The sequence below is a fragment of the Botrytis deweyae genome (genome assembly GCF_014898535.1).
Source record: "Botrytis deweyae strain B1 chromosome Unknown BDEW_016, whole genome shotgun sequence".
Lineage (NCBI taxonomy): Eukaryota > Fungi > Ascomycota > Leotiomycetes > Helotiales > Sclerotiniaceae > Botrytis > Botrytis deweyae.
Genome location: NW_024066223.1, coordinates 853,304 through 865,754, shown reverse-complemented (window position 1 = coordinate 865,754; position 12,451 = coordinate 853,304). Strand labels below are relative to the sequence as shown.

The 12,451-nt window shown below is 41.0% G+C and overlaps 3 protein-coding genes across 3 annotated transcripts; 2 read left to right on the top strand and 1 right to left on the bottom strand.

Annotated features, from left to right (window-relative positions):
- Positions 1-27: 27 nt before the first annotated feature.
- EAE98_007238 (uncharacterized protein) lies at positions 28-2,175 on the top strand (the record flags this gene model as incomplete). Its single annotated transcript, XM_038954861.1, has 5 exons — positions 28-236; positions 317-579; positions 641-1,027; positions 1,080-1,926; positions 2,006-2,175. 5 exons carry the CDS (start codon positions 28-30, stop codon positions 2,097-2,099), a joined length of 1,800 nt encoding a protein of 599 aa, XP_038809003.1. The 3' UTR covers positions 2,100-2,175.
- A 601-nt stretch (positions 2,176-2,776) lies between these two features.
- EAE98_007237 (uncharacterized protein) lies at positions 2,777-3,334 on the bottom strand (the record flags this gene model as incomplete). The annotated part of the gene is made up of 1 exon (XM_038954860.1): positions 2,777-3,334. The coding sequence occupies one exon, from the start codon at positions 3,332-3,334 to the stop codon at positions 2,777-2,779; it is 558 nt and encodes a 185-aa protein (XP_038809002.1).
- A 535-nt stretch (positions 3,335-3,869) lies between these two features.
- On the top strand, positions 3,870-6,158 carry EAE98_007236 (uncharacterized protein; the record flags this gene model as incomplete). Its single annotated transcript, XM_038954859.1, has 2 exons — positions 3,870-4,154; positions 4,209-6,158. The coding sequence occupies exons 1-2, from the start codon at positions 4,035-4,037 to the stop codon at positions 6,156-6,158; spliced, it is 2,070 nt and encodes a 689-aa protein (XP_038809001.1). The 5' UTR covers positions 3,870-4,034.
- Positions 6,159-12,451: the final 6,293 nt, after the last annotated feature.

Sequence of the window (12,451 nt, the reverse complement as noted above, 5' to 3'; positions counted from 1 at the left end):
TCAATCATTAGCGAATCAACATTCACGATGACCACCACCAATAAGATTAGAGATATTCTGGAAGTCATTGAAGACAAAGAGAATGGATTGGTATTTGAGAAAAATGTCTCTATTCCATTGAAAGCATCTGATCTTCCAGTGAGATGCAATGTCTATAGACCAATTGCTCCAGAAGGTGCCAAATTCCCTGTCCTTGTGACATATGGACCTTATGGAAAAGACATTCCTTACGATAAGTGAGTATAGGCCGTCAAGCATCCTTTCACATAAGTTATTATAGAGTGAACCACGCATACTGACATTGTCGTCCCGAAAGTTTCTTCGCCAAATCCTTCAGCGAGGTAAACCCTGAGCACAAAAGTAAATATAGCGCTTGGGAAACCCCAGATCCAGTATTCTGGACTTCTAAAGGATATGTGGTTGTGAGGGCAGATGAGAGAGGGCTGGGCCAAAGTCCTGGGCTCTTAGATACAATGTCTCGAGGCACAAGCGAGTGTTTCTTTGATGTTGTTGAGTGGGCATCCGAGCAACCTTGGTCTTCTGGGAAAGTTGGACTTTTGGGAATCAGTTATTATGCAGGTATGCAATGCCGACTGATTAATTTCTAACCTTGTCTATTCTGTGCTGATATATCATGTAGGCAGTCAATGGCGTGTTGCAGCTCGTAGACCAAAGGGTCTTGCGGCTATTATACCATGGGAGGGAATGACTGATTATTACCGTGATCGATGCAGACATGGTGGAATCCTCTCAGATGAATTCATCCGATTTTGGTGGAACAGACAAGTTATTACCAATCAATATGGTCGACCTGGACGTGCAGCTTCGAAATGGGGCGAGGATACCATTGAAGGGGATTTGGATGAAGAGACGCTTCTTAAGAATCGTAACGACCAGACTATCGATAACGTAAACAATCGCTTTTTGGATGACGATTATTACAAATCAAAGGATTTTAATCTGGAGGACATTGAGGTTCCGGTTTTATCGGTAGCGAATTGGGGAGGTATTCTGTTGCATCTTCGAGGTGAGTTCACGGATGTGAAGATTATTTTGATGGTCACTGATGAAAGTTATAGGCAATGTGAATGGCTACATGTGGGCAGGTTCCAAGTTCAAGTATCTCCGTTTCATTACTGGACGCCACGATCTTCCCTTTTACTACAAAAAAGAAGTTGAAATACAAAAATCGTTCCTCGACGCGTTTCTCAAAGATGACGATAAAATTGGCTGGTCTACCCCCGGAAAAGTCAGCCCTGTCAGCGTGATTCTTCGAAAAGGAGATGTTGGTTACAACAATGCCGAAGCCGAAACTAAATATGAACGAAGAGAAGAAACAGAATGGCCATTAGCAGGAACACAATATACCAAGTTCTATCTCACACCAGGGAAAACACTTTCCAGAGATCCGTCACCATCAAGTGAGGACAAAGTTTCATATGATGCGTTGGGAACTCTCAAAAATCCAAAGCTTGTCCAATTCACAAGCGCACCATTCGAGCAAGAAACAGAAATTACCGGGCATATCACCGCACATCTGAACGTATCCCTCTCCCCTTCTCCGTCAGCAACCGCCCCGGAGAAAGACATCGACATCTTTCTGACCCTCCGCCATATTTCCCCCTCAGGTGAAGAAATTTTCTACACCGGCACAGCAGGAGATCCGGTTCCACTAACTAAAGGCTGGCTCCGAGTTTCTCTCCGTAAAATTGCGGAGACCCATCCGCGGAATCTACCATACCAACCATATCGCGAATATCGCTCGGTTGATGTTCAGGAAGTTAAACCTGAAACCAGTTATGCAGTGGATGTTGAGGTGTGGCCTACTAATGTTGTGGTAGAGAAAGGGGGAAAGATTGTGCTGGAAGTGAGTTCGGGGGATACTCAGGGAAGTGGGATTTTTGCTCATGGGAATGAGAAAGATAGGTAAGTTTCCTGTTGTGATTGATTCCTTACTCGTCTGTCGTTTAGAAGAGATACACATGTGCTGACTTTGGAATTGTAGATCTGTAGATAAGTTTGCAGGTAAGAATAACATCCATTTCGGTGAAGGACAGGAGAATTTCGTCACATTGCCTATTGTGCCGTCAAGATCATAAGGGTGTAAAAATACCTAGTTGTCATGTAGTGTTGTAGAATTGAATGTTTTATGAACTTCGATGATTCAATTCTGCCGTACAAAATTGCTCTGGAGACCTCGGGAAGCGCAGATGATTAAAGGTCAAGTGTGATTAGTCTTCCATATTGCTGTCTGTGTATAAATCAAAATGTGCAATTTGAACTGAAGATAAAAAAGCTTATTTGCGATCTCATGTCCTCTTTTATTGAAGGCTAAGGGCCTTTTGAATAAGTTTAGGGAGCGTTCCTTGGCCATCATCTATCATTCCATGAACATCCCACGAAGTTGTGTCCCAAGTCCTGAGCCTTGAAGCAAAAATAACTGACATCTATGATATCCCACCGGTATTTTTCTCAATATAAGATGAGGATAATTATCGTCCAGAAGCTCCAAGATTAAGCAACAGTGAAAAATGGGTATCACATAGAACAAGTACACATCCAATTTATGAATAGCAGATCAAATTGGATGAGATCAGCTTGAAAGTCTATCATTGATTCACAGATCATAATACACAAAACTGTCATCGGATGGAAATCTCCTGCTCTTAATTCGATACAATTGAAAGCGAAACAATGTCCACTGATGATAAAGGTACACATGAATGTTTGTATTATGAAACCTTCAATCATGATCAGGTTATCTCTTCACGAATCCTTAGCCACTTTTCCTCACTCCATCCATTCCACCCAAATCCTCCTTCAACTCCTTCCCATCTTCTCCAATGACCGGCTTTGCCTCAGTCAGAACATATAGCATCCTCGCCCACTCTGTCTCACTACAGTTCCTCCAAGCATGAGCCGTAGCCCTCTGCACACAAATATCACCTCTCTTCATGATCCTCTTTTCACCCCCATCCAAAACCAACTCCACTTCCCCCTCAATAACCACCCCGTAATCCAAGCTTGTAGTTCTATGCATTGGTGAGAGATGCCCAGGTTCTATATCCACAACTCGGAGAACGTTGCCTCCTGGAATGACTAGGCCTGGTGGAGAAGATAGGTAATTCGTGTAGCTCGATATGTCTTTGTTGGAGCTCATTTCTACTGGAAATTCCGATGTGCAGTATCCCAGAAAGAACTTGGCGCCTTTCACAGCGGTCCAGGTAGATTCTGAGGAGAGGGAAGAGGATATTATGGCTTTGCCGTCACGGTCATGGTCGGTGATGTGTCGGGAAATGTTGGGAAGTGGACTAGGCTCTACTGCATTAACCATTTTGGCGGTTACGGAGTGTAAATTTTGATCTGGAAGGATGAGTGAAGTATGTCGAGATAAAGGCTTGGAGATATCAAGGGTTGAGTATCGTTATATGTTTTTCAAAATTGTATCGTGATATTATTTCTGTGAGGCCGAGGATAGGAAACTGGATGCGTGCATAAGTACCACCTACAGCTAAGACAAATGCTGCAAAGAGGAACAAGACAGTCCAATAATAATTCAATTAGATTCCACGCTCAAATCGAGATACTACAAGGGCTACGATAGTCTTTCCGTGGTTATTCCATCCGGATTCAGTAATTGAAAGAATTTCCGCATGTCGTTAAGGAGGGGTATGTGGGGCCGAGTGGAGGGTGACGATATGAAAATTACAAAAACGAAACTGCCGGTGGGTGCGGGCCCCCATAACCGACGGTGAATCGAGACCACATACAGAAATTGGTCAGAGTCTTTGAAGTGGGCGCCAGTCACGCTACAGAAATCAAAAATAGATGCCTGTATCGCGGCGGAAAAGCCAGAGAACGGACTTCGACGGACATTGTATGTCCATGAATGAGAATATACATATCTTTAATTGTCTGATTTCTCGGGATCACATTGACGACAATCATTAAATCTCACACCTAGCAATACCAAAAAGCGAGTTCACTTCCGAAGTGTTTTGATCTCCATACACCATAGAACCTCCAAATTAACGATGGCTACCAACGACAACATTAACGACCAATACAGACCTTTAAAGGTATTGATAGCGGGTGGTGGGATTGGAGGCCTCTCGGCAGCGATTTTTCTGCGGCAAGCAGGACACATTGTGGAAGTGTGTAGAAGTCCCTGAATTTTACTCAAGATACCGAGACTAACTAATAGATAGATATTTGAACAATCTCGCTTCGCATCTGAAACCGGTGCAGCAATACACGTTCCCAGCAATGTGAATGGCCTGTTAAGAAGATTTGGTATGATACCAGAGGATCATGGCGCAAATCAGACAGAGTGGGTAACGGAGTATCGACCGGATGGAGAGTTGGTATTTTCCAGAGATGTGAGAGGTCTATCAAAGGTCTTCCCATACCCTTGGCAATTGATACACCGAGTAGACCTTCATAATGCACTGAAAGACATTGCTACTTCTAAAGAAGGCAAAGGAATACCAGCAGTGCTGCATACTCGAAGCAGGGTTGCGTCTGTTGATATTGAAACTCCTTCTTTAACGTTGGATGATGGATCTACGCACACGGGCGATTTTATAATCGCTGCAGATGGCATCCATTCACAGATCAGAAATTTACTGCTGAAGGATCTTCCACCCCCAGAGCCATCTGGAACCAGCGCTTTCAGATTCTTAATTCCAATCGACGATATTCGAGCAGATCCTAAGACAGCACATTTCGTTGAGAAATCTGGACAACTGCTTCTACTATACGGAAAAGATCGAAGGATAGTTGCGTATCCATGTAGGAACAATACTTTGTTGAATTTTGTGGCATTGCATCCGGAAGAAGAAACGGAAGCTAGTGCAGAAGAGTGGAGTCAAAGCGCATCCAAAGACTCCCTTTTGAATTGTTTCACTTCATATAAAGAAGATGTCCAAGCTCTGCTAGCCAAGGCTTCTCCTGAAGATATTAAACTATGGAGTTTACTGGATCACGAGGAACTGGGTAAAGAGAATTGGGTTCACGGGAAAGTGGCACTGCTCGGAGATGCAGCTCATGGATTTCTTCCACACCAAGGACAAGGCGGTGCTCAGGCGATAGAAGATAGTGCGGCAATCGGGGCTTTGTTTCCATTGGGTACTCGATCGTCTGATATTCAGCAACGTTTGAAGCTTTACGTTCAAGCCAGATATGATCGTGCTACACTCGTACAAGATTTTACTCGCCAAGCTGCATTTCAAACTCCTCGTGGAAAACATGGAGGAAAGGTTATAGATCCCATGCAATTTACGCAAATCAACTTTTCCCATGATGCTTACGATCATGCGCATGGGATCTTGATTCGGCATTTGAACAATAACGCTCTTTATCGGAGAATGCCAATGTCCTTTGGGCCTAGCCCAGGTCCAAGACAAGATCTCAACGGCATACAACGAAAGCCCTTGGATGCGACATACAAAACAAGCTATATCACCTTTAAAACATACAAAAGCTATCTAATGACTCTTCTGCCATCCGATGATTTCCAAATTGGTACGGAGGGTATGTGGGCAACTGCCACATTCTCAGTTACACGCTTGGAGAATCTAGAGTGGCTCGGAGGTCGGGGATACTCAATGCTGGGGTTATTTGTTCATGATATCGTACAAAAGAGTTCCTCGGATAGCCATTCTGGTGATTCGGCTGAACTGAAAGGTGATTTCCTGCCAGTTCTGTTCGAAAATATGGCCGATCCAATCATTACTGGCCGAGAGGAGTTGGGGTTCTCGAAGGTGTTTGCAACATTGGATGAGAAAGCTAGCTCAGAATCGTCGTTCATATTGAGTGCTGGTTGGGAAGGTACCGAATTTTGTCGCCTAACCTTGGATGACTTGGAAGAGGCTCCAAATGCTGAGTCTGCTCTACAAAGTCCGGTTTTACACTATAAGGCCATTCCATCAAGTATCAAAAAGGGGCAAGATGCGGAGTACGCGACAACTTATCCTTCGATACCGAAAGCGGAAGGAGAGAGGAGATGGAAGGCAGGGAAGGCGGAAATTGTATTCACGGATCTGGAAAATGGGGAACTGGAGATGGCGTTCCCAACTCTAGCGAACATAATCAAGGGATTAAGGGGTATCAAAATTGTGGAGGTCATAAGATCGGGAATTCAAGCTTCAAAGCCTTAATTCAATCTGTCATTTTTAGTTTCTTCAAGCTATTTGTATCAAGGTCTCGTATTGCTTGTAACTCAGGAGAAACATCAACATCATCTTTTATAAAATGAATACAATTGTCACACTCAGAATGATTCTTTTATATACACGAACTCTAACTGGTGCCGCACAACTGTTTTGAGATATTTGAGTAAACGGATCAACATACAGATAAAAATCTCAATTGCTTTTGCAAAGCACTTGACTTGTTAGTTTGAGAAATAATACATCACCTTCAAAACAGCAAGTCTAATATATAACTTATGTATTGTATTGTTAGGTCTTGAAAGCTAAGACATTCATAGAAAGTTTAGAGAGAAATAAAATGTATTTGGATTGGAGTAGAAATAAAGTGTTTGGATGATTACTTTATCAACTGAGTACCTATGTAAGCCTGATTAGCTGAGCTTCAGGTCAAGCAGAAATTGCAATAAAAGAGATAAACAATTTAGGATAATGATTTATAATAGAGACTAGCATTGAACTTATTTACGTGATCTTTACCCTTGTGTACCCAGCACAATGGAGCAATGTGTAGTATACCCACCATGACCTGTGCAGCAAGACGATTCAGCCCCGGATTACCATCCCAGAGTTATCCCAAACTGTGTTCAGCCCTCTATCGGAAGCGTAATCTGAACTCCTAATGTTGCACATCTGATATGTGGATCTCTATTTATAGAACTTCTAAACTTGCTCGGGAATTGTTTCCACCTGTTGTCTAGCACTTCATTGAAGGCTAAATATACCAAGCTTTATGTGTGTGATTTGAATACCTTGTTTTGCATGTCTAAATCAGGCTCTCTATCTATTGAGCAGCTAAATCACCTGTGCAAGTATGACTTAAACTTCTCATGTTGTATGGATGAATGAGATCCCACATGAAGAGGAACGAAGCAAGACGGCCTCTATTACATGGAATATTCTGTATATGTCACTTGATATGAAGACCTTATTCTACAAATTGAATCGAGTTTCATCGCGTATATGGCAGACTATCCTGAGAATGTGATATGAACTTCTGGGTTTTTCCCATTTAAATAAGAAGCCAGAGTCAGGATCTTGGTCTATTCCGAATAAAACGTGACTGACTCCCTTATGTTGCATATCTGGATACGAGATAACACATCCATGGCACGATTGAGTTCACTATGTTGCATGTCTGGGGACATATCGATGGCACGATAGAGTTTTGATCGCCACCGAAGTAATACAATATAGCTTAGTGGAGGTCAGTCATCAAGGCAAGAATAAACCAACGGTATTATGACATCATTAATGCATGGAAGATGAGAAATGATTCGACATGGATCGACCCAATCCACTCACTAGCTAAAAGCGAAGAAGCGCGAATAAGTTAGGTCGATTGTTACGAGTGAAAGTTTTTTTTAACCGAGGAGCTGAGCTGGAAGATTCCAACAAGTCGGTACTGACACAACACATCCATGATTCGATGATAAACCCCTCTACTTCGAATGACAAACTTTAGATACACTTGGATCTATTCCTCGCAACCTATGCAAGGGTAAATTTATATAAGAGAAGAGTACTAATTCACTACATATGGAAGCTTTCAATGCTCGATGGTGCAAGCATGTTTCAAATGTCGATAGAGAATTTAAACGAATTTCGATCGTTTCAACGAGGCCCAATGCCTCAGATAACCGTACTGGTTACACCTCTATTACTACCTCAACAGATGAAAAGGGACGCTAGTTACCGTAGCTAAAATCGTATCGTAAGGTGTTCAAACCTAAGCTCGTTGGGTAGACGTTTAACTTTCGCTAATTTTAAGCGGTGTTATGCCGATAAGGGCCTTAGGAACAAGGTATAGACCTTGTGTATATCCTGACATAGCTTCCTAACTTTTATAAGATTAGCCGTCACTGTGATGATAATATGACTTTATACTTCGTGACCTTTTCAGTGGGTCCACCGAGATGCCTAATTCTGTCACTGAGTCAAGCAAGATTGCGATGATGCAAGATCTCAATGCGCTGCCATCATCGGGTATGAAGCTTCTCGAGAAATTAAATCAAGCGTCAGTGTTATGCGATATTCACATCTGATAGTTGTTACCAGACGTTTCTTTAAGAGTCGAAAGACTGATAACAGGAGTATTCTGAACAAACTTTCGACAAGAATTGACACATGTCCTCATTATAATAGAGTAATTAAAGATATTTTTTAGGCGTCTGAAAGGAGGCTTAGAAGAAAGAAACATATAGTAGAATTTGCTTGCCACTCTGATTGTCTACTTTGCATCAATCACACTTATTTTAGCAAATGTCCTGTCCATTTCGTTGCATGTCTGAATCCACCTGTCAAAAGATTAAAGAGCCAACTAACTTCCTATTCTATTTCTAGCTCGCCATATCTGGCCTATCAAACTTCAAACAGAGATGAAAGTGCAATGTGTTGCATATCTGAGTCCACCTGTCAAAAAATTAGAAAGTCAACTAACTTTCCGTCCACTATCTCGCACCTATCAAATTCCAGATTGAATTATTACAGTCTGTTGTTGCATATCTGAATCCACCTGTCAAACAATTGGGAAGTCAACTAGCTTTAACTCAATCTCTCTGGCCTATCACATTTTAATAGAAATACAATAACAGTATGTTGCAGGTCTGAGTCCACCTGTCAGAAAATAGACAGACAGCTAACTATTAGCTCATCATCTTGCACCTATCAAGCTCTGAGTAAAGTCATTACAGTCTGCTGTTGCAGGTCTGAATCCACCTGTCAGAAATAGACCGAAAGTAAATCTTTAGTTCACTATCTCTCACCTATCAAATGCTAGATAGATAAAATACGGTCTCTTGTTGCACATCTGAACACCAATTTCTATAAATAACTTCAAACTTCTGTGGTTATGTCATACATCCCAGAATGACTTGTAGATCTGAAGAGCTTTGGATGCAAACTTAGCTAATAAGAAGACTACCAGCGTCTAGCTTCCTCTTCATAGACAGACTACTTCCTGCCAATCACATTCCACAGAGACAAGAAAATGTGTTTTGTTGCAAATCTGAAATGAAATTTCTATAAATAACTTCAGGGTTCCATGGTTATGTCATGTATTTTGGAGCAACTTGTAGATCTGAAGAAGTCTGGGTGCATTTTTAGCCAATAGGAAGAGTACTAGCATCTATTATGCTCCTTAATGACTACTCTACCAATCATACTCTCTCGAGAGGGAGGGAATTGCGATTTGTTGCATCTCTGAAATATTGTTTCTATAAATAACTTCAGATTTCCATGGTTATGTCATATTTTTTAAACTAAGTTGTAGATCTGAAGAACTATGTATACACATTCGACTAATAGGAAGATTACTAGCATCTATCTTGCCCCTCGCAGACTGCTTCCTGCCAATCACACTCCTGAGAGAGGAGGAAATACATTTTGTTGCATATCTGAGATATTATTTCTATAAATAACTTGACTAACTGAGAGATATCTTATCATAGTATGTTGTATGGATGGAAGATCTGCGAAAGTCCTCCTACGTTCAGGGTTAGATATTTCTTTGAGCTAATACTTCCTTGCAGGCATACCCCAAGTGCTATCGTTTTTCCTTCAACTTGGCAATCAAGATACTCTGTCTACATGAAGTGATGCCATTCAATTTGAGATATGTCTCTTATAGCCACAAGGATAAAGGTCACATAAAATTCAATTTGGCATTCAAAAGCTCACGAAACAAGAACCACATAATAGCAGATAATCACTACTGCATTTCTTTCTTTGCAAGTCTTGTTAAATATCAATTATTAAAGCTTCTTACTAAATTTCATGAACTCCATGAATCCTACAGAGCTTCAGGCCCTCCAAAATACAATAGTAGTGTGTATTATCATACATGCCATGAATAGTATCACAAAGCTCTGCTTCTCTCCTATCATTGAAAGGATAGTGATCACTGTGACGCTTTTGAGAAAGAAAGGTAAGAACCCACCAAATGATATCAATTGTAGGCCTCAAGGTAGAAAAAGCGCGAATCATCGTGGACGAGTCTACAGTGCGGGGAAAATTTCGACTTCTAACTGCAACAGCTGGCCAAACTAAATGATGCAATCCCAGAACAGCAATCAATCCAAATTTCTTTCAGGAGTCTCATCACTGATATTTACATCCACTCGTTGATTCAACCTCTCAACCTCGTCGATTGATATATGTGTATAAAGCTGAATCAAAACTCGCTTAATCGAAACAGAATCTCACAATCATACACACACATCGAGACGGACTTGTTTTATACACAGCACAAGAATATTGGAATTGAAAATTTAGGAATTCAAAAAGAATACCGATACCTATTTGGTTATACTATAGTCTAAACAGCAATTTCATCAATCCATTTTCTTCTACGATCTTATCTCCTACCGGTACACTTGCGTGATCAACTGTAAATCTGAAAAATTTCCCCGCATTTTAGTGCAATTATATGCGTGTGGATTTTGAGAAGAAATAACACTGCTCTGTGTCTTCGTTGACGTAACTATTCTTATTTTTTCTTTATTACACGGGAGATACTTTCATCTCTCTATAATGGAAATATGCCAACAATAACGCCGTTACACATTTTCGCTGCGCTCAAATATGATTACTAAATGATTGGAATAGAAAGTAATACCACATCTGACATATTCAGTGCTCGTATTTCACATAACATTTCCATTAACGATTCATATTTGAACAGGGTTAGGGTTAGGGTTACACATCGCAAGTTCCTTGTCTAGTCGTCATCGATTGACTGCCGATCGAACCATTGAGAGATATCGATATGGGCTCACTGCACGATTTGTTGGTATGGGTCTTCATTTCCGAATTTGTTAAAAAATGCGACGCCTGCAAAGTATATTCACATCCTGTGCTAGATAGGCAAGAGCGTTTCCTAATAACGTACTTTGTTGTGGACGAACTAACTATGAGCCTTGATTACGCTTACTGTGTATACTCTGCCTGGTAGCGAGTATAGATTTGGGATATGGGATCTCAATATCCAATTATGCCTTAAAACATGTATCTTGATTGAAACCCAAACGCAACATATCTATGGAAGAGAAAAAGTTTTGGGTAGCTCTAGAGTAGGGTAGCTTTTGTTCTATCTGTATGAAGGTACATGTGCAAGTATTACTTGATTTCATCTGCTTCCGAACCATCTATTACTCAATTCGCAACGCTACTACAACCTCGTGTAACCCGAGATGCGGTTTCTACGTGATGAGGGAAATATGATGATTTGATCCATCAATGGCTCTTAGTGCCACCCAAGATGGGCATTTACTGGTGCAGAGAAATGCTAGGGATGCGAAATGGGATCGTGGGAAGTCGATGGTGAAGTGCCAGTCAAGATAGAATGAGAAAGAATGAGATTTCATTTGATTCCACACAATTCCAGAGAAGCAAAAGAAAGTGAGGATGGCAGTTTCACAGCTAAGGGGTAACTAAAACTATGGTACAGAATGGAAAGAGCAATTGCCTTATTTTGAAGCACCCACCGATGACCATGGCACCTGTGAAATCGGCTCTGCGAAATATGGAAAGGATCAATTTAATTCAACGAAAACAGTAAAATTACTCGATGGGTATTTCTCTTACGATGAATAACAAACTGCGAATCACGTGCAAATCCAGCTTCTCATTGGAAGACAAGATGCACCAAAGAAGCTTGCAGTAGTCATCTTTCGCTTAAATTTGTTAGAGTTGTACTAGTTCATCACTTGAGTAGCATCTAGTTCCCCAACACTTCATTTCGAATCCTCAGAATGCATTATCAGACTGTACAGTATGTTTCTTCATGAAATGATAATATGATTGATCTTGATAACTACAATGTTGTCCATCCCCTTTTTTCTCGTTTTTGAATCATAAAATTTGATACAAAATTGGAAAAAAAAAATACATCCTTCTTGGCGGGAAAACTGTGTTGGGTTTCAGGGTCGCCGTACTAAGCGAGAAAATGGGGGGGAGTGTACTAGTAGGACAGTGAACGTCGATGACTCAGTATTGAATGAAAACCTAAATTTCGATAATCGACCAAAATCTTGTCCAATGAGAAGAAGGTTGAAATTTTTCCAATATTATACGTTCGAGGACCCGCGCATTGAATTAAAACCGAATACTCAGCAAAGTCTCGAGCCCTCAAATTTTCCCACATCTGAATACTTTCTATCCTCACTCGTACACGTAGACATATTTGGTATCACCTTATCACTAAATCCTCGTTTCTCATACAGAAAAGTCGACGTCGACAACCC